We start from the raw sequence: 22,453 nt of genomic DNA on the forward strand, positions 1-22,453 counted from the left end.
ATTTATTTATTTAGCAGACACTTTTCTCCAAAGCAACTTCCGATGGATACTATGTAGCGTTATGAGCCCACACACCTTATTCACCAAGGTGACTTACACTGCTAGATACTCTACTTACAATGGGTCACTCATCCATACATCAAAATAAAATTTTTAAAAAAAGCCCAGGTAATTTCAGACAGTTTTTGCACGGTACGCTGTCTCAAGCATTCCTACTTTACATTTGTACCATTTCCAGCCTTCAGGTCTGACCCTGTTCTCCTAATCTCGGAGAATGCCGCCATTATCTCCCTTTTCCAATCAAACTGTCGCGTCAGTACGTTGCCATTGTGGCACACCAGTGGCTGGGCGCAGGGCTCGGGCTGCCGTTTTGATGAGTCAGAGAAACTGAACTCGCCTGACAATAGGGGCCGTGAGCCCCTACAATGGTGCGCACTAATACGGCCTTTCAGACGAGCACTGCTGAGTGCGCAGAGCTTGTGCGAATTCGGCACTAAACATGGAGCGCTGGACTATAAATACATAGAAGCGAGGCTGGTGCCTGACACTGATATTACTGGATCTGTCCCACCGTGGTACGTAAGTATTGCCCTACTGCAGCAGAATCCAAAATAAAAAAGTGATTACTGTAAATTAGAAAATACAGAGATTACACCTCATAAGGGAGAACACAATGAAAAAACAAATGAACAGATTTGACACTGAGAGAGTTCATTCGGTAGCACAGGATCCCTGTGGGATCAGATGATCTCTTTCAGTGCTGATTAAACGTTCCGTCATTCCTCACCCTGCAGACCAACACCAGACCTGGAAGCAGTGCCTGGGGGCTGAGGGTTGCGCTCTGTGTCTGACGTTTCCCCTGTCACCCTCATCCAAGCAGGGCAAGCAGTGGCAGCAGCAACCATGACCACTCAGCAGATGCAGATGGAGCAGATGGGGCAGTTCAGGATAACTGTCTGGGAGGAGGAGAACTTCCAGGGCAAGCGCTGCGAGTTCATGCAGGAGTGCCGGAACATCATGGAGAGGGGCTTCCGCAAGATCCGCTCCATCAAGGTTGAGAACGGCGCGTAAGTCTTTCAGTTGGGGATTTACCCCAGCCCGGTTTATATGGGTTATTATTATTATTATTATTATTATTATTATTACTAGTAGTAATAGTAGTACACGTACTAAAATTGCACGGAGTAACATATACTTCTGGGGCAAATCATTTGTACTTTGAAATATGAAAAACATAATACCTAGGAAAATAGTTATGAAGAACATAATTGCTGAATATATTATAAAATACAATTAAACAATTACACATGATCATTCTAAGCAGCATTTTTTGAAATTACTAAATACGCAAAGCTGCAGGTGAGTGCTTAAACTGAAATACATCTGTAATATGAATACAAGACAGGTAACAGGCCTGTTCTTTTGTAAATATAGTCAGTTTGTAAACACATCCTTACCTTGAAGTGTATATTATATGGCTATGAAGATTTACATGTAGAGTAAGGGTGGAATAGATGTCTCGTTTACATGAACATTGAGTGAATGGCTAATTCTCGACCCACAGACAATTTGTTGGACACTAACTGAATTTCCTTAGGCAGAAAACAACTTGGTCTGAACAATGATGAAACTAATGACCCATAATAGGTTTATAGAGCATCACAGTGGCAGCCAGTATAAAGTTTTCTCTTGGCATTGTGATCTAAACCTTCCTGTTTTGGGTCGCTGTGCTCCATTTACCTGTCATGTTGACTTTCTCTCTATCACTCTATTTTTCTCACTCTGCACCTTTCACGCACTTCCAGCTTCGTAGGGTTCGAGTACCCTGAGTACCAGGGTCAGCAGTTTATTCTGGAGAAGGGAGACTACCCACGCTATGAAGCCTGGAGTGGAAACAGCGGCTACAGGACAGAGCATCTGCTGTCCTTCAGACCAATTAAATGTGCTGTAAGTTCTATTTGAAAAAAGTAGTGGTGCAGAAGGCAGAAGAGTGACAAAGGACATGGACTTGAAATTTTGTTCTGGCTCATTCAAGTCCAACTAGGGTATGCTTGAGCTAGGTAATTAACCTGAAAAGCTCCAGTAAAGTGTCCTGCTGTATCAACTGGTGATGTTGTGATTGGCTTTGAACAAAAATTATCGGTCAAGTAATAATACTGTAACAACCTCATCTAGTCTTCTGAGAAATAGTAATTTGTTTTGCTTCAGGTTGTCAGAGCCAAAGCAGATACATTTTAACCTTTAAATCTATCAGTAACACTTACTGATATCATAACTCAGGTAGAAAAAAATATAGGCTGCATGTAATTGTTATTTTGCTGAAAAAGAATAATAATTGAAATTGTTAATGAAACAATTATCTGGTCCAATATAGGATACATTAAGGACAATTGAGTACACAAATATTGGTTTTGTTTTTATTGACAAAGACATCAAGATAATTCAACTCCCCCAACAGAACCACAGTGACAGCAAGGTGACCCTCTACGAGTGCAACGACCTCCAGGGACGCAAGTTCGAGATCTGCGATGACTACCCTTCTCTGCAGGCTATGGGCTGGTGCAGCAAGGAGGTCCCGTCCATCAAAGTCAATTCTGGAGCGTAAGTCACGCTTTTACCCACTAGACGCCTGCCCCAAATTCTTCATACCAGTCATTAGGTAGAAAGTTGCAGCCCTACAGTGTGAGAGGCCCGTAATTGCGGTAATTAGAAGCTCAGATGCTTCATTTCAAGACGCTGTGTGAACAACCAAAATCCAAAATTGAGAAAAAAAGCAGCAGACACTGTGATGGTCAACAGCTAACTTTACTTATCCATGTGCGATCACTCTCTGCCTCTCTTTTGAACAGCTGGGTGGCTTACCAGTTCCCTGGTTACCGTGGATACCAGTATATCCTGGAGAGAGACAGGCGTGAGGGAGAGTACAGAAACTACAACGAGTACAGCACCCAGGCCCATACCCACCAGATCCAGTCTATTCGCAGGATTCAGCAATAAGTCTCCTCTTATGTACCTCAGGTGGCATGATATGTGATAAAGTAGGCAATAAAGGCTTTATTCAAATGACGGACAAGAGTGCTCCTGACCATTCCTTGCTTTTTAAAAGTTACCTCCATTGCAGGTTAAAATTTACAGTGACAGCTTGTGGAAAATTCCTTAATAAAACACCCACTACTGTCTAATACTTAATTTTACTTTCTTTGCTAATGGATGCATTTCAATATTTAAGTTTTAGTATTCATAGATAGGGTTATCTTTTGTATTAAGACATGATCAAAGGAATGATCATACTATTGGTAAAGTATTCAGCTATGAAAAATAAACTCAACATAGCTTTTTTATGTTAGGAATAAGATGTATTTTCCTGTATCTTACTTCCAATAAACACGAGCACCTATTCACAGCTGCAGTTGTTTCTGCTATTTGATGTTGCTCTATATGGCTTTGCACAAGAATTGCATCAACTACTTCTGCTATAATTACTTAAAATTGACAATACACGATTAAAGAGAAAAAGAAACCCTCAGATATAAAAATATAGGGATACTGTATATTTGCTTACTATAGTTTCCATACTTAACTGTCATTTCTATTGGAAAATAATTTAATCCTATTTGGAATGGTGAATGATTTATTCACTTCATTAATGGTAAGTTTATTAGTAAAACCTTCCAGCAAATTAACTATTTCTGGAGGTTTACAGATGCTTTTTTTGAAGGGGTGATAACAGCTGTCCATGGTACTGAACTCGTTGCAGTCAAATGTACAACATCACAACTCCTCCATATTTTTTAACTACTAAGTCCTATTTATCTGAGGCCTTTGTCCAAGGAGACTTATAAAATTATACTGTATTATACTGTAGATGGTTTCGCATCCGACTCACCCTATGTGCAGATTGCATGATGTTCATGGGGGTTTCCTCCCACAGTCCAAAGACATGTGTTTCAGGTGAACTGGTGACTCCAAAATGCACTCAGTGTGCGGCTGTCCTGTAGTGGACTGGTGTCCCATCCACAGTGTACCTTTCATCTGGCCCTGTGTTTCTGAGACCACTGGCTTGGACTACCACGACCTTGCGTGGGACCACTGGTTATTGATGATGTATGGAGGTAACTTTGCAGTAACTGCTCCATTTATGCAGCAGAGTATTCTTACTGTATCAACTGAAGGTAGAGGCGTATAAGGCCATTGCCCTAAACACTACACCATCTACTGCCCTTTCACATTTGCCTTCATCATCAAGTCTTTCAGACCTTCAAAATCTCTCATGTCATCACGTTCCTTCTTACGTACCATTTCATGAAAGTCATTCAGTTCAATAAATCCATTGCCTCTCCAAAAACAATTACATGGCACATACAATGCAGGGTTATTAACGGTATGGAAATTTTTCAAATAAGCCGGAAATAAATAGAAAAGCAAGGCTACAGTCGCGTGAGATAAGAACTTACATTTACATTTATTCATTTAGCAGACGAGTTTTCTCCAAAGCGAGGAACATCTCAAAGAAACAAAAGAGAGCTTGTACAGAATATCAGTGCGAACGCATTACAAGTAAGGCAACGTTTAGAGCCGTCGCACTGCAATCTTACAAAATGCGGATTCGAATTCGAAATAATAAATCCCGCACTTGAACTGATACGTCAGAATCCCAAATTGTGGGAATATGTAAATCATTGGAGCAAATGATCTAACATCGTAAAATCGTCCTGGGCAAAAGCAAGAACACGTGACGTGCGTTCCTTTCGTTTTTGGGCCCGTTTCAGGTGTGGTAGGTAGGTAGGTAGGGTCCGTTAATGAGTGTCCAGGTTCACTTGGAACATCCTGCTGCGAATCCGCGCAGGCGCGCGTGTGTTGGTGTGCGTGCGCGCGCACGCGTGCGAAGGAGCTCCTCCGTCCCTGTGTTCCCTGACTGCCTTCTTAACCCACACTTCAGCCACAGTTCACTTGGAACCTGTACGCCTGTGACAAACTGACAAAACACACTCACACACCCAGTCCAGGATCTCCTTATAAACGTTCAGCCAACACACACCTTTCACAAATAGACTTTTTTCTCCCCAGCTGATGTATACAGGTGCAAAGCAGCAGTGCTGGGACTGGGGTTGCTGGCTGGATGGCAGGGAAGGGTTTTAACAAATCTGAATCTAATTTTAAACCCGACGGACAAGAGGTAAGTTAAACCATTTACAGCCAGCGAGACAGGAAACAACTACAACGTGAAAGAAATTAATAAAATATGACTATTGACATGCTTGTTTATAAACACGGAAGCACAATTTGTTAAGGGTTTAGAAGCTGGATTCCGTCCTGAAGATGCTGATTACATCTGCTGGAGAGGAATTTCGAGGGACGTTTCTACTGTCGCAGTAAACTGTCACCATGTAAATGTTATGGGGCATCATCATGTGAGTATCCTTTGTAGTGACGTGACACTGATTTGGTAATAATCCCTACGTGCCTCTTAGACATAATGGGGACTCGAAAAGTCACATAACGGCCACGGCACGTAAACATTTTTGAGAAAGTAAGTTATTGTGTTTTGTGGAGCTGACTGAGGGGCAGAGAGGAGCTTCACGAGTCGGGCATTAGCGCTGTCAAAGTGCCTTGGGGACTGACTGGAGGAGCGTGGCGCACATTGCCGTCGGGGATGGTGTCACATTACAGCACTGCAACGTTGTCCTGAGTTCTAGGCTTGTTTTAAGTTGCCTGCGACCTGTTTAAAGACTCAGGCAGCTAAAGCAAGTCTGGAACGCTGGAAACCACTCATCAGATCAGCAAACACGAGCAGGGAATAAAGGTACATTATGGATGCCTTCAACTCTATTAAATGAATTTCTCCATCAAGAATTACCCTGGTCAGTCAATCCCTATAAAACTGATTGACACACTTAGTCACCTAAATGATAATAATAATAATAATAATAATAATAATGATGATAATAATAATAATAATAATAATAATAATAATAATAATAATAATATACTCTGTAGGACTCCTGTGAGTACATGTATACAAATCCGAGTTGCTTTTTAGTTAAATCCTTTCATCTGCCTTCAATATTTCACTCAGCAGCACTGGACGAGAAGTAAAAATAGCATAGCTCATGTATACCTCTGTGTTGTGTTCAAGAGATAAGAGTTTAATAATATTTAAAGAGAAGTCATATTACAACTCGGCCTTATCTCCCCAGCACCTTTATCTTGAGTCTGTTCGTGCTAAGAACACAAAGACCGATGAGGTAATATTGCCAGTGAAATATCTTAATACATATTTTTATGTTAGTATCACCTGGATGTGGGAACACAAAACAGAATTTTTCCAATTATGGTATGTATTGCGCAGATTGTGATTATGTGTTAGTAGTGATCACTTGGTCATTCAGTGGTGTTTCTGTGCTTGGCACAAATACACGTTAGCAGGCATCTTTTTTATTACTATTCACTTTTATCCATCGATTACTTTGGGCAGGGTCAGTTTCTGATGTTATGTTAATTATAATTATCACTGTTATTATTTTAAGAAATAATACATTTCAAATCTTAGGTGGTGTTGCTGTAGTTTTTTGTGAGCAAAATAGAATGGTAAAACCGAGATGCATTCCACGTAATGTCATTCGCAGAACGTGCTGACAGCCCACTGTCGGAGAAAAGGACCGGTTGGACCGCCATTGCTTACATTTCATCAATTCTGGTCTAATAATGTGTGATCATATTATTATTGGGCTCCATATATAAATCCAACACCGAGCTTGAAGTAACAGGCTAGGTTAGCAATTCCTAAAGCGAGAAATCACGTATAATTCGGTAACCCGACACAAGCCCACGTTTCAGTATCCCAGTTTTATAAAATGTGTTTAAAAATAAAATGCAGAGAAGAAGTGATTTTTTTTTTTTTTTGTATTTGAAAAGATCTGTTTCGAATTCAATGCTGTAAGAAATGAAATGCTGAAATGCTTCGAAAAGGATTTTTAAATGGTTAACAAACTGCTTTCGTTTGGCCACAGATGTAGCCTACCTGTTAATAAAACAAATATGTACAAGCACATATGACCTCAAAAGAGTGTTAGTTTTTCAGTTGGTTAAGAGACATCATGAATCACGTGACGGCGTCTCGTGCGGCTCCAGTGCGTATTGCCGTGACGTCACCGACGGAGTCTCAGTTGACAGATCTGGGTTTAGTTTTTGTTCTTATCACAACAACGTTATATTAACCTACATCTTTGCAGATAGTACGAAACGGCCATGAAAATTTAATAGAATAAAAGCTATTTATATTTTCCCGCACTCTTGTACAGCCGTAATGCCCCGTTCAAACTGTGTCTTGAAACCTCAAATTAATTTAAATTTTAATATTGATGGCAAAACCACCACAGTACCAGCTCGTGCTTGAAGGTAGCGTATAAAATACCGAAAATATATAGTGTACATTTCCAAAAATGTTTCCAGATACAATGGGAGGATTGGAGAAAGAGCAATGTCTTTATTATAACTCTCTTTATCATGATTTTGGTGGCCATTATATTTGAAACTTTTTCAAACAAACCCCTGGTGGTGTTTCCATTTTAGGGCTCAGTTGCCCATTTCCGCATAACGCAGTACCTTTTATTTAGAACAAATCACTTCATTATATTCCAGTTTCGCATCACTTGTCCATCCCGGCGTATTATACATTTGTACTCATTCATTCATTGCTTGTGCAGGGTACACCTCTGACGGATAGCCAGTGTATTACATATTCTGAATTAATTTAATATACAGTATAATATACTGTTCCGGGCTTGAAGCATCACCCAAAAATCGAGTATTATGATATAAGTATTACTTAACGCATCAAACCCGTTAAGCAAGTTGCGCTTCAGTCGCATGTGCTGTTTGGAAGCACAAGTGTAGTAAGTATAAAAAGCTTGGAAAACGAACAATATTATCGTATACTGCTTAACAGAGTGTCCACTTTATTTCTCTAGACTGTGTAATTTATTCGAAATAATCTTCAAAACGTTTCTATTGTAGTCAACTTACCACAGTATCAGGGCGTTTTTTTTTTTTTTAACAACGATGTTAACCCATCGGGTTTACGTCACATTAACATCTTCAAGACTTGAACACTTTTACGGCTTTTTTGCCATCATGAACATGACCTCCGCGCACAATAAAAAAATAATAAAATAAAAGGAAGCCTTTTATAACGGCGTGGGCCGGCCGTAGAGCGCTGAAGTGCGTCCTCAATATGTGGCCTCCGCTCTATTATGTTATATTCTCGGGTTGCGCTCTTTTCTTTTCAGAAATAAGGAACTGTGACGTCACCGACACATTTTCTGCTTTCTACCTGTCGACCAGAAACCCTTATCGATCACTGATATATATATATATATATATTTATATATATATCACCGCTATGCTTTCAAGACGGCGGCAGCCAACCCGAAGCACCAGGCTAGGGCCGCAATGTCCTTGTTTTCCAAGACCTGCTGGAGCATGAATCTGAAGGTAAATACTCTATTCCAATCATAGGCAGACGATTTTGTTTGCAAAGAGTTAAACAGGCGGAAAACCGAGCGGATCTGAACGGGTTTCCATGTCAAACACTCCAATGCTCCATAGAAACTCTGATCTTAACGCGGAAACTTTATTAAACCCCGATAGTGGATTGATAAAGCCGAATTTCTATCAGGCCCCCTTTTTTATTGTGGAGACAGGGAAGGATGACAGAGGTAAATTGCTCTTTTAATTAAAGCAATGCAGCAGAGGAAATTGCTGTCTGAATATTGTCTCAGAGATGGGGGCTCCAGACTGTTGCCTGGAAACTTCAATCTGTTTCACATTTATTCCAGATCATAGTTTTGAGATAAAGTTTAATAAAAATCGTCGCCCCGAATGAAAGTGAGCCCTTTTCTGATCAAAGCACTACAATGAAACAGACCGGCGGAGGAAACCTTATGTTTAACATGTATCTTTCAGGTAGACGTTCCTTGTGGGTAAAATCGGAAATTATGCTCTAAATATCTGTATAACTAAGGAAGAAAGCGTTAGCCTTGAGATGATGGGGATGCCTCGTGCGGATGATCGTTTAGCCTTTTCAGTCCCACAGTGGAACACCTCTCATCTTTTGTCGGAAATCGGATTTCCTTCTTCCTGAACGCGTTTCCTGACTTCAGCGCTGAAGCTCCAGAGGGAAAATGGCAAATCCATAAAAAAACCTCTGACACAAGCGATAGAAACTAGTATTATACAGCAAGAATGCACTTCTAAATTTTTTAGCATTTAGAAAAGAGGAATAACACTGATTATACATAGGCTATACTGTTTTCCATCTCAAAATATTGTATGCTCATGGGAAAGGATGCTGATTATAGATATTTTGAATATAAATTAATTTTTCGCATTTAACGTAGTAACCGGTACGTTTCAAGATGAATATTTCTAATCATGTTCGTTTCAGATCCGGCCGACAATTTTTTGAAAGAAGGTAAAGGTTCATCGTGGAATCCTATTAATGCTGGAGTACAGAAAGGTAAGTGCACTTTTTTACCCGAAAAGTCACAAGTCGGGGAGTAATCGATACAAACAAAATTATACGGACAAAAAAAAAAAAAAAACGTTATTTTACATGTTTACTTCAGACAAGAAAAACCGCATATTGACATTACATTATTTATACATTTTAATGGGTATTTCATGACATGTAAGTAATCAAAAATATGTATTTAAAAATAAATTCATATAATATAAATTATCAGGTGTTAACAATTGGCAAATATTCTATATATGAAAGAGAGCACGGGGTTATATGAAGATTACTTACAGTGCATCCATTGCATATGACGGATTTTTACACTGTAACGTCCAATCGCGGAGCCGTGTTAACGCTGTTACTTACCATGTTTTATTTAATATTTTAAATGTAATTATTAAAGAAGGGCATTTAAAATAAGACGAAAGTTTAATTATTACATGACATAGAACCCGGCCTTTACAAATCTTGCTCTGCTGGATTGGGCAAAAACAGAAAAAAGTAACACATTTTGGGGAAAACCTTACAGCACAGAAACCTGTACACGACCGACACTTTTCCTTGGGTTTAGTCTACACAACATTTTGATGTTCACGAGCACACACATAACGAAGGAGCGCGTTTCCCTGCGACGCGTTAACTATCTATATAATATTTGCAATTATTATAAAAGCACGGCATCCCCGAATGCTTCCGATTTCAAAGTGATTGGTACTGTATCAATTATTGTTTTCAGTAGTATCTTTTATTTATTATTTCAGAATCAGAATGAGTTTTTTTGGCCTAGTGAATTTGCTATGGTTCTAGATGCTTCCAGTATTTACAGACAACAACCACAGCTGACACACAATTACAGAATAAATAAATAACATATTTTAACAGAGAAGTGCACGTTTGATCAGAATTGCCGGCGTGTTTGTTTAAAATTCATTATTAATTATTATTTGTACATACATATTTCTCTGGAAAAAGTCGTAATGCCCATAGCATATACAATAAAACTTATGGAGAGTGTAATTGAATGTTTCACACAAAGATATTATGCATGTTAATTGTAAGACGTCCAAAGGATTTAAATAGTCGAGGATGAACATAGCTGAAGAGTCGGGCTTGTTATTTTACAAACCCATGTATTATTATTATTATTATTATTATTATTATTGTTGTTGTTGTTGTTTTGTTGCTGTTGTTGTTACGTTGTTAAAATACAGCCCGAGTCATGAGAAAAAAGTCCTTATCACAGAAAAAAAAAAAAAAACACACACCTCGCACCTCGCGCTTTCGATTTCGGCTCTTCTGCTGAGCGCGCCACGTTTTTTTCGCGCTACTAACAGCGGACTCGTCGTCCGTCCGGCGGCACCGCGCCGCGAACGGGACACGTGGCGGCCCCGAGCGCGCGCTTTTCCGCCCGCCGCCTTTCCGACTCGAGCGTTGCGTTCTCCGCCCGACGCGCCACGCACGCTCACGCGCAGCTCTCCGTGACCCCCCCGCGCAGGCAGCGGGCAGATCCAGCTGTGGCAGTTCCTGCTCGAGCTGCTGTCGGACAGCTCCAACATGTCGTGCATCGCGTGGGAGGGAACCAACGGCGAGTTCAAGCTCATCGACCCGGACGAGGTGGCGCGCCGCTGGGGCGAGCGCAAGAGCAAACCCAACATGAACTACGACAAGCTGAGCCGCGCGCTGCGCTACTACTACGACAAGAACATCATGACGAAGGTGCACGGCAAGCGCTACGCCTACAAGTTCGACTTCCACGGCCTGGCGCAGGTGTGCCACCCGTCCTCGGCCGAGCACGCGCTCTACAAGCTGCAGGGCAACTTCGCGCCGCTGCCCTTCTCGGGCATCTCCAAGCTCAACCTGGTGGCCCCGGGGGTCGCGTCCTCCGGCTTCTCCTACTGGGCCGGCTCGGCGCCCGGCCTCTACCACAGCCACAACCTGCAGCCGCCGGGGCCCTTCGGCAGCGTGACGGCGGCGGCGGCGGCGGCGGCGGCGGCTGCGGCGCCGCACATCGGCTGCGTGAACAACATCAACGGCATCAACGGCATCAACGGCATCGGCAACGTCAACAACATCAACGGCCACTACAACTGAGCCCTGGCGGCCTTCGGCTCCGCAGCGGCGTCCGTCTCCCACGCGCTGTGGCGGCGCGGCGGCGCGGCTGCGCGCGCACGAGCCCGTCCCGGGGTCGTTTGAGCGCGCAATCTCGTCGTCGTCGGTATTTGTGTTCATTTGTAGCTTGTGCACCTGTTACTTTCAAAACTGCACGTTCATGCACACGCTGAACTTCGGAAACAACGACAAACTGGAAAAATATATTTGGGGGGGGGGGGGGAGATACCCGCGAATATTCACAATCAGCTGGGACGCGGCGCCCCCTGGCGGTACTCTAGGAATAGACGGCTATTTATCGCCCGTTCATTGTTATTTCCCAGGTGGTTCCTTCGTTGCGCGACGCGCTCGCTGTCCCGCATCATCCGTAGTGTTTTGCTTTAACCTGGCAGGTACGTCGCTAGACACGCAGAGGGACGCAATTCAATTCAAAACCGACTATGAAATAATCGTATTCTATATTTTTTTTATTTTAAAATTCTTCTTTCTTTTGGTGATGTGCTTTTGAGAAAACAAAACAAACAAAAAAAACCCCACTGGTACCCGTGTTTCCTCCTTTAATTACGTCCTTAATCCACATTAAGAAGCACAAGGTTTCTCATTATTTCTAATGGGAAAAATGTGTCCCTCTCTATGTCATTTTGCATTTCAGCATCTCTGAGCGGGGACCGCCAGTTTGTATACGTTCATTAATTATTATCACTTTCGCTTTCATTTTCCTTCCGTAAACACACTTAACCCCAGAAAGGAATGTACAATAACTGAGAGTCCAGTTTAAAGAAAAGCTTACTTTGTTATTGTTGTTTTTCAAAAAGCCCTTTCCTCCTTATTTTTAACACCAAGCACTTATTTTTAAGTGCACGGGGTTTAAAGCTATTCACAAAATAATTTTTAACTTTCTGTTAAATTTATGGGTTTAATATTTGCAAATAGGGGGTGCGGTGGCGCAGTGGGTTGGACCACGGTCCTCCTCTCCGGTGGGTCTGGGGTTCAAGTCCCGCTTGGGGTGCCTTGCGACGGACTGGCGTCCCGTCCTGGGTGTATCCCCTTCCCCCTCTGGCCTTACGCCCTCTGTTGCCGGGTAGGCTCCGGTTCCCTGTGACCCCGTATGGGACAAGCAGTTCTGAAAATGTGTGTGTATTTGCAAATATTTCGGAATACGAAGACTGTACTCACTGTGTACATGCCGAATTAAAAATAAACGTTATTGCTTCTGTCTGAATGCATCGTGGAATGAAATTCACATTGTATGTAGTTTTACATGATATGGAATATTGTGTGCCAATTAATAGAATGAATTATGGATTACGTTGCAATAATTCATATATTTGTAAAATATGAACACATTTGATTTGGATGTCGTGTGATATCTCCTTTTTCTGTGTTTATTTAACAATTTTAATATTTTTGAGATTATAATTCTGTTTGGTTACTGAAAAAGTATTTGGTGATTTAAATGTGTCTGTAAATGTTTGTTAAAAAAATGCTTCTTTTAATTGCCATATTGTTTCACATTCTATTTCTTTCACAATTCTGGGTTTGTTTGTCATTAAGATGCTGATGATTTTGTTTAAAATCACATTATGATAAAGGAGATTAGCTGTTAGGTGCGTTCCTTCTGTTTGCAGCTTCAAAGGTAATTTTCTGATTTCTTCTTGTGGAAAATCCAGTTTAGCACAGAGCTTCCTATAGCGTTGGTCTGGGAGCGGAGAACCAAGTCAGTCATGTAAAAGCGCTGTAATTTCGCCGTCAACTCACTTTATGGGGGTCACGAAACAAGGGAGAAGTACAGGCATTGGCCACACGAGGGCGCTGTTTACAAAGAAATCGCCCTAAATGGCGCCAAACGAAATGCCCTTTTCTCTGCGCGCTCGAGGTTAAGAAGGTGGAGATTGTGTGTGTGTGTGTGTGTGTGTGTGTGTGTGTGTGTGTGTGTGTGTAACTCTTGTGAGCTCTATTGAAATATCCTTCGGTCCTCCCGAATTCCGAGGAGCTGTTACTCCCCTGGTGATGTGGTACAGTTTCCACAGCTACATTCCAGCAGAATATATTATTAAGGCGATGACAATGTCGTATTTAGGCTGTGCTTGGGCTAATAGACTAATAGAAAAGAGAGACGGAATGTTCGTCTTCACACGACACGGCTACGCAAAGAAGCGGTGCAGGCAAACGTTACTCTTGATCCTGTTACGTTCGTTCGGGTAGCAAAACAGCTGATGCCCATGGGCCGGGCCATGGCGTTTCCCTCACTGAAGCTTGCAGCCGATCGGTCCGGTGGAGTGTGAGACAAAGCAACAAAAAGGAGAGGCAGAGAGAGCGGTGCAGTGACAAAGGGCTCCGAGCATCTTCCAGCGTCGCGGCTCGGAGGGAAAAAGCCTGTTCCCAGCGCTCCAGCTACAAGTCATGCGAACATCCGCTCAGTGTCTATTATTTCCACTCACACCAATTTTGAATTTCCACAACACGGTTTACTGTTTCTACCCGCTACAGTCTTTCTTGACACTGGGATTCGCCCCCACGTGCTATTGCTGAGTTCGCACGTGTTGTTTTTCCACCTTAAACTCATCCATCATGCGTTCACACTTACATTTATTCACACACACACACATTTTCAGAACCGCTTGTCCCTTACGGGGTCACGGGGAACCGGAGCCTACCCGGCAACACAGGGCGCAAGGCCGGAGGGGGAAGGGGACACACCCAGGACGGGACGCCAGTCCGCCGCAAGGCACCCCAAGCGGTACTTGAACCCCAGACCCATCGAAGAGCAGGACTGCGGTCCAACCCACTGCGCCACCGCACCCCCCTACATTTATTCACTTAGCAGAAATCACTTAGATTGCGAAGGTTGCAATTATTTACCCATTTATACCGCTGGGTAATTTTAGGATGAGTACCTTGCGCAAGCGTAAAGCTGCTAAAGCTGGAGGTGGGACTCGAACCTGCGACCTTTGGGTCACCAAAAGCAGCAGCTCTAACTGCTATGCCACCGCTTACAGTTACTGCCCTTGGACCTTTGTAGGTTTGAATTCCACCTCCAGCTTTAGTACCTTTGAGCAACGTACTTACCCTAAATTGCTGCAGTAAAATTACCCAGCTGTGTAAATAATTGTAGGTTGCTTTGGAGAAAAAGTGTGGGGGGGTACTTCGGGATTATGGGGTTCAGGGCTCGTTGCTACGGGCTGTTCGTTCCCTGTATGACCGGAGCAGGAGCTTGGTTCGCATTGCCGGCACTAAGTCAGACCTGTTCCCGGAGCATGTTGGACTCCGCCAGGGCTGCCCTTTGTCACCGATTCTGTTCATTATCTTCATGGACAGAATTTCTAGGCGCAGGCAGGGAACGGAGGGTGTCTGTTTTGGTGGCCGCAGGATCTCGTCTCTGCTTTTTGCGGACGATGTGGTCCTGTTGGCTTCATCGAATCAAGACTTACAACGTGCACTGGAGAGGTTTGCAGCCGAGTGCGAAGCGGCGGGGATGAGAATCAGCACCTCCAAATCCGAGACCATGGTCCTCAGTCGGAAAAAGGTGGATTGCCCCCTCCAGGTTAGGGGGGAGTTGCTCCCTCAAGTGGAGGAGTTTAAGTATCTCGGGGTCTTGTTCACGATTGAGGGAAAAATGGAGCGGCAGGTTGACAGATGGATCGGTGCGGCGTCCGCAGTAATGCGGTCATTGTACCGGTCTGTTGTGGTGAAGAGTGAGCTGAGTCGTAAGGCGAAGCTCTCAATTTACCGGTCGATCTACGTTCCTACCCTCACCTATGGTCATGAACTCTGAATCATGACCGAAAGAATGAGATCGCGGATACAAGCGGCAGAAATGAGTTTCCTCCGCAGAGTGGCTGGGCGCACCCTTAGGGATAGTGTGAGGAGCTCGGTCACCCGGGAGGAGCTCGGAGTAGAGCCGCTGCTCCTCCGCATCGAGAGGAGCCAGTTGAGGTGGCTCGGGCATCTGTTCCGGATGCCTCCTGGACGCCTCCCTGGGGAGGTGTTCCGGGCTTGTCCCACTGGGAGGAGGCCTCGGGGCAGACCCAGGACACGTTGGAGAGACTACGTCTCCCGGCTGGCCTGGGAACGCCTTGGGGTTCCCCCAGAGGAGCTGGAGGAGGTTTGCGGGGAGAGGGAAGTCTGGGGGGCTCTGCTTAGACTACTGCCCCCGCGACCCGGTCCCGGGTAAGCGGAGGAAGATGGATGGATGAATGGATGCTTTGGAGAAAAAGCCTCTGCTAAGTGAATCAATGTAATAACATTCAGTAAAGAAAGTGCATTATCCTGAAACAAATCATATTCTTACATAGTTAAATAGCAGTGATTCTTGGCCTTGCTCTCCTATTGTGCTCCCATGATTCACAGTTCTGAATTCAGCAGGGACGCCTCCACCCCCAGCCTCTTCGAGCAGTGACATCAGTGATTAAGCTCTCTGCTAGCAGCACCACTGGCTGCTATGGCAACAGTCTCTGGACCATTTCCTGGTGAGACAGTTCGGCTTGGCTCCACGATCTGCATTTATCGCAACAAATGACCTGCTGACATCCTGTGCGACTGAGAGCCAGGAGTTATGTGATGTTCATAAATACCTTTGATGCTGATTGCACGTGATTTCAAAAACCATTTCATTTGTTGAAACTGATTCAATTAATTCTTGAACTTTATACATTGTTGGGGGTCTTTGGTTTTTGACACTGGTGATGTTTATAAGAATCTGTCAATAAGATAAACTGTTACTGACTATTGACTAAAACTTGATTTGAAAAATGCATTAACTTGAAAACTAAACAGACAGAACGTATATGTCAATTTTTCACATCACAGTCACGCTTAAAAAAAAAAAACTACGAGTGCAGTGCAGAAGTTTATCATAAATAAAAACATTTTTAAAAAAATCAATCAACAAATATTATAGGTGCCAATGATTACAAATATGAGCCCCAAGTTAAAGAGTACTCACACACATTTCACACTAGGACCAGTTTAAGTGTGTAAATTTGAATCTATGATTTGTTACGCTCCGTTATCTCTAACGGCAAAAGAAAAAGTACAGCTGAACTGCAGAAACCAGCCATTACTTTTGTGAAATCAGTACATTTAGCAGTGTAATTCTTGCAGTATTTCTCATTCGGTGTCAACATATTTGCCATGATGAGAAGCGGCATTTAAGGAGAGTTATGCAATCGAAGCTGCTATAAGTTTGACCAGGTGGGTGGAAAATGTTAATCCATCCAGGATGTACTGTACAATACTGCTTCTCAGTTCCGGTGTGGAAATGGACGAAAGGTGCCAGAAGTGTTGTTAAGTCTTCAGGAAAAATGAAAGTTTCTTAATTTTATATTTTATTTTCACATCTAGTGTGAAGAACATAAGGTGTGTAGGACAGTGGCTGAGTCATCAAGTGTTGAGTATGCAGCATTCTTACCATGTAATGTTATGCTTTTGTATATTTATATGCTTTTGCATGTACATGTACATTTATTCCTTTAGCGGATGCTTTTCCCCAAAACAACCTACACCGTTATGCTACTTACCATTATTTTCAAATGTATACAGCAGGGTAATTTTGTACTGGAGCAGTTCAGGGTAAGTACCTTACTCAGCACTAGTACAGCTGGAGGTGGAATTCAAACCTGCAGTCTTTGGGTCCAAAAGCAGTAGCTCTGACTACTAAACTATCAGCTCTCTGTATTGTATGAACTTTGAAAATGCAACTATTTTAGCATGAAATTTAAACATATATATTTTTAAACGTGTTATACGGAATTGAGTTTTATACACCTTTCTCAGGACACCTAACTGTCTGCCAGGATTGAACTGGTTATGAAAATCTCAAGAATGAATTATAAATATTTTTTGAAATGACAAAATTCAGACCCTGTGTGGACACCTTTCACAGTTGCAAATGATTATGACTCACCATCCATCTGCACTTGAGAACCTCTTGCAGAACACAGGATTCAGTAGCTCAGAGCCTATCCTGGAAGCACAGGGCAAAGAAATCAGCCTACCCACAAATATTTCACACTTTTAACTGGCAGTCTTCTGACACGCTACATTTTCCAAATGTTAATTGCTTTATTTTTGCTTTTGATCTGCAATGTTGGAAATTGCTGCATCCAGTCTTACCTTTGGGGAAACGTTAGAGAAAGAAATTGACTCTCAACAACAAAAACCCAGGGGCACATGAGGCAGAACTTAAATTTTTTGCCCGCTCCTTCCCTATCAAATTGACTCATTTTTTGACCTAAAACTAAAGAAATGTTGAGGACAAAAGAGGGACTGGACACTGACTTTTCCACATACCAATCAGCAGGAGCCAAGAAGAGAGCTGATGAAAAAGTACGTTGTGGTAAATCCGTCTTACGAAACGCTCACACAAAGCTTGCTGCAGACTGCCTTCCAGTAGGAAGCGGCACATTAGTGGTAATCTGCAAGTGATCCACTCTAATAGCAAAGAGCACTTCTCTTACACAACCAGGTGTCTCTTTTCCGGTATGTGTGAGAATATACCAATGAAAGCTTGAAGACTTTGCACGTTTTTAGCTCATCTCGTGCTGTGTTCATGTAAAATTGTTCATAAGTGAATACTACTGTTATATTAAAATCCAGAAACATTCTGATAAGATTGCAGGATATCCCGCTGACTTGTTGCCAAAGTTAATGGCAATTTGAAAAGTTTAAGCTCAAGTCAGAAAACCAAGGGTCTTATTAGTGTGATTGACAGGAACCTGGTTTACTGTGCTGTTTGTGTTCTTTCCACAGATTGCTCGCCGTTTAGCTCCGATTCCCAACCGACACTCTCTCCTCGCACACAGACGCACTATCTGACTGACCGCACAATGTATTGGTTTCTGTGAGGCAAACGAGTCCCCTCTTTTTGTTTTACTCTACTAACTGGTATAGACATTTTGTTGATTCATTTAATATTTCAACAGTGTGACAGTTTCATATGAGCTATCCAATGTTGTTTACAAGAATGGTAATAGTCTTACTTCCCTGCTTTGTTATTTATACAGATTAATAGAGAAAGGTGGTCTTCGTAGCTCGGGTTGATGGTTGAGGTGTTCGGTTGTTCGCCAAGCTCGGCGAACAACCGAAAACCTCATACAGATTAATTGTTACGTTGAGCAAGATAGACCCTTATGTCACATAAAGAAGCAGAATGTAAGAAAAGGCGGTATGACTGATAAAATACTTTAATTACACGTGAAACACCCCTGCAAACCTCTAGTTTGTGTTAAAATTAAAGTTGCTGATCCTAAGAGCAGCATATTAATTTTTGAGATATTTTGAGCATTTGAGATGAGCTGCTGCTCAGTATTACAACACATTTTTCTTGTGACTTTTTTTATAGTATCTTTTAAAAATGTATTTGGAATAATCCTAAACTTCTCATTTTTACTGTTCAAGCAATATTGTAGACGTGTTTATCTACATGTGTAGCTTTGCAAATGGTCAGATATTTATCTTATGCATTTGTTATTTTGAAATTATGATGAACTGTCACAGTTGTTAGGGAATGACAATTATTTAAAAAAATCCCCAATAATAAAAAAGTACATTTCTCATGTGAAGCAGGAAAATTAAGTGCGAAGGAGCCAAAATAGAAAGCTAATCATCACGGCATGTTCTTATTCTGATGTCATTGTGATGAAAATTTTATACATTTGGGGGAATCTGTCAAAGACACTGGGAAGGAGAAGGGATTTCTGGGTAATGAAGCATCCTCCTGCAGGTGGGAACATAGGAGTGACACATAGGGAGCCATGAAAGCTTTGAATCAGAGCAGTGCAGTGATGAAGTGCGGTGCATTGGGTGCTGTTTATCGCTCCTCTCTGTGGGCTCACAGCAGAGAACTATCAATTACACATAGACCCGAGAGACGGAGTAAAGAACATGCCGTAGACTGCTCATCACATTCACCTTCTATGCTTCTCTTTTTAACACTCTGAATGTCCTTTAAAGTTTTTTTTTTCTTTTTTTTTGCAAAAAGGCATTGGCATTTTTTAATTCTCCTCTTCAGCTTCAAGATGGGCTTCTATTCTGTCCAGACCACCACCTTTGTTGGTGACCTTTCACCCAAACAGTTTGTCATTTTAATAAACTGAATAAATACAAGAATACCTAACCTGAAAATGTTTTAACCCTCTTTGTAAAAATCTGAATTGCAGCTTAGAGTGGAATTCTGTCCAATAAGAATGATTCACAGCTTTTCTTGTTGTTTTCTTATGGGTTACAAGGAATAAGTTGAGAGATGAGCACCTAGTATGTGGGTCACTTTTGTAAAAGTGTTGTTTTTGTTAGCATGTGGTGAAGAAAGCTCTTTTTGTGGTCTGCTTAGGTGCGTTCTCTTCACTCACATAAACGCATATGGATTGCAAGTGCTGACATCCTCACCGATTTCACGTGAAGATATATTTCCAGAATGTCAGAGTAATAATGAACTTGTTTTTCGGCTGTAACAGTGAAGAAATGAAATAGCTGACACTTTTGTCCAAGATAAATTTCATTGTTAAGTATAATATACAGTACTTAGTTAACAACAATCACTTAACTCATTTATGCACTGCAAGTTTTCGGACTAAGTATCTTGTCTAGGGCACTACAGCAGTAGATGGGCTTCAAAAACAGGCTTTTTCATTGCAAGGCAACAACAACCTGCCATGAAGCAGCAACAAAAGCAGCACAACATGCAGTAATGTACTGTATTGCTGTACTGCTCTTTTGTCCTATTATTTGCTTCATAGCGAAACATCTATATCATAAGACATGCAACTATATTGCTTTTCGATAAATAACATGTACAGATGTGTAAAATAAAAGTATTGATATACTTTGGTGATTGCTGGTATATTATGGTCCTTGTTCCTCCATCTGAACTCTCAAAGAAAACATATGCAAGCACAACAGGTCGCTAACAGGTGGCTCTACTACCCCTACTAACCCTTAATGGTAGGTGAGGGAGGATAAGATGATTACGGCACCTCTATAACTGGAGCTGAGTCTCTTACACTAGAGCTGGCAGCAACTTTTGGACTAATCTTGCAGGGCAGATTAGTCTGCGGTTATATGAGATGGACGAAAACAGCTTTAATCGCTCTCAGGATTGTCCCATTTCGCTGGTATATAGTGTGCGGGGTTAACATATCGGACAACTCCCTCCTGGCATGGCCCGCAAACCTTGAAATGTTCTTTTTTAAATAAATGGGTTGAGGGATCAAAATATAAACAAAAAGACAGGGAAAAAGACCAAGAAGTATCCATGTCCTACTTTACCACAATGTACAGCACAATGTACTATTGTACTATTGTAATGTACTACTGTACTATAGAAAATGTGTTACAGTTCACAGTTCAAAAGAAATACTGTAACTTGTGGAATAGTTTAGCATGAAAAAATAACACATTTAACCTATATATGTCACATTTTTCGTTTAAAAACAAATATTTCAGCTCTTCATGACTAAAATTAACGCTGGGGAATGGGTTGGATTGCAGACAATCTTTTGAGCCCTTCTTAATAAATATAATATTTTATGTCCAGCAACAGTCTTATGTTACTTAAAGTCAAAACCATGAATTTTCTTTAGTCAAAAAAAAGCTATTTGTAATGGCAGCGACACTGCAAATCCCAGACTGTGAGTAGTAATTGCACATGTCACTGGAATGAACAGCATGCAGTCGTGCAGAAATAACCTCCAGACTGACATCCTGCTGCTCAGGACTGTGGAGTGAGCTGAGGAAACTCTAACTAACTCAGTGCTCGAACAAGAGCAAACATAATTTTTATGTTCTGTCCAAATAACTGGTTGCCTTTTGGTTGGTGACTTTTAGAGAGCATAAACAAAACTTGGTTCATATGGTGGAAAGTGAAAAAAGTAACTGTACTTAAGAATCACGCATCTTCATCTAAGTGTCTCTTTCTGCTAATGTAACGTACACATTCTATTTTCTATGAGATGTACGTCGGTAGAGAAGAGTGTCTGCTAAACTGATGACAGATACTAAAATATTGTGTAGACAGTAAAGTTTGCGCTGTCATTTTTATGTCCATTTCCCCCAATACATATCCACAGCAGGATAACAATGATCCAGAGCCTATCCTGGAAACACAGATCCTGGGGCCAGGTACACACACACACTCTCTCTCTTTCTCTCTCTCTCTCTCTCTCTCTCTCTCTCTCTCTCTCTCTCTCTCTCTCTCTCACACACACACACACACACACACACACACACACAATTTAGAGTCACCAATTCACCCAAAACATTTTGGTTCGACTTTGGATCTTTACACTGTAGAGGGAAACCCATGTCCGAGCGCACAGCCCAGGAGCTGTGAGGCACTAGTGCTACCCACTGTGCCACCGTGTAACTCTTTGTGAAATCACACCAAACTAATTGCAACTTCATATTCCAGCGGAAAGCTTTTTCAGCCGTGTAAACATCCATTGTTGTAATTAATCAGCAAACATCACAAAGGCCATCAAACCTTTTTTCATGTTTTGGAAATGAAAATAATGTAAGGTCATATATTGTACTCAACAGTGATCTGTCATATTTAACTTTTCCCCTTTCTCTCTAGTAAAACTCATAATTTCAAGGTTGGGGTGAGTCAGATATCACTAAATATGAACAAGGTCTCAGACCTGTGGATATTTTAGTGGATTTTATTGTATTTTAGCTGAATATTGACTTACAGTCAGTATTTTCAAGGACTGACAATGTGACTGCAGATTGTCACACATTGTTTCAGAGGTTTCAGAAGCATTACAACAGAATCCTCCAGTGTGCTTTCCTTTGTTATTTTCAGCACAATGCCTAAATAATACCCCCTGCACT

At 41.9% G+C, this 22,453-nt stretch overlaps 2 protein-coding genes across 2 annotated transcripts; both read left to right on the forward strand.

Annotated features, from left to right (window-relative positions):
* Positions 1–901: 901 nt before the first annotated feature.
* cryba2b (crystallin, beta A2b) lies at positions 902–3,012 on the forward strand. Its single transcript, XM_018741544.1, has 4 exons — positions 902–1,067; positions 1,806–1,947; positions 2,459–2,601; positions 2,850–3,012. The coding sequence occupies exons 1-4, from the start codon at positions 904–906 to the stop codon at positions 2,995–2,997; spliced, it is 597 nt and encodes a 198-aa protein (XP_018597060.1). The 5' UTR covers positions 902–903; the 3' UTR covers positions 2,998–3,012.
* A 6,441-nt stretch (positions 3,013–9,453) lies between these two features.
* fev (FEV transcription factor, ETS family member) lies at positions 9,454–11,688 on the forward strand. Its single transcript, XM_029256952.1, has 2 exons — positions 9,454–9,517; positions 11,013–11,688. The coding sequence occupies exon 2, from the start codon at positions 11,072–11,074 to the stop codon at positions 11,606–11,608; it is 537 nt and encodes a 178-aa protein (XP_029112785.1). The 5' UTR covers positions 9,454–9,517; positions 11,013–11,071; the 3' UTR covers positions 11,609–11,688.
* Positions 11,689–22,453: the final 10,765 nt, after the last annotated feature.

Source organism: Scleropages formosus, chromosome 12, assembly GCF_900964775.1.
Source record: "Scleropages formosus chromosome 12, fSclFor1.1, whole genome shotgun sequence".
Lineage (NCBI taxonomy): Eukaryota > Metazoa > Chordata > Actinopteri > Osteoglossiformes > Osteoglossidae > Scleropages > Scleropages formosus.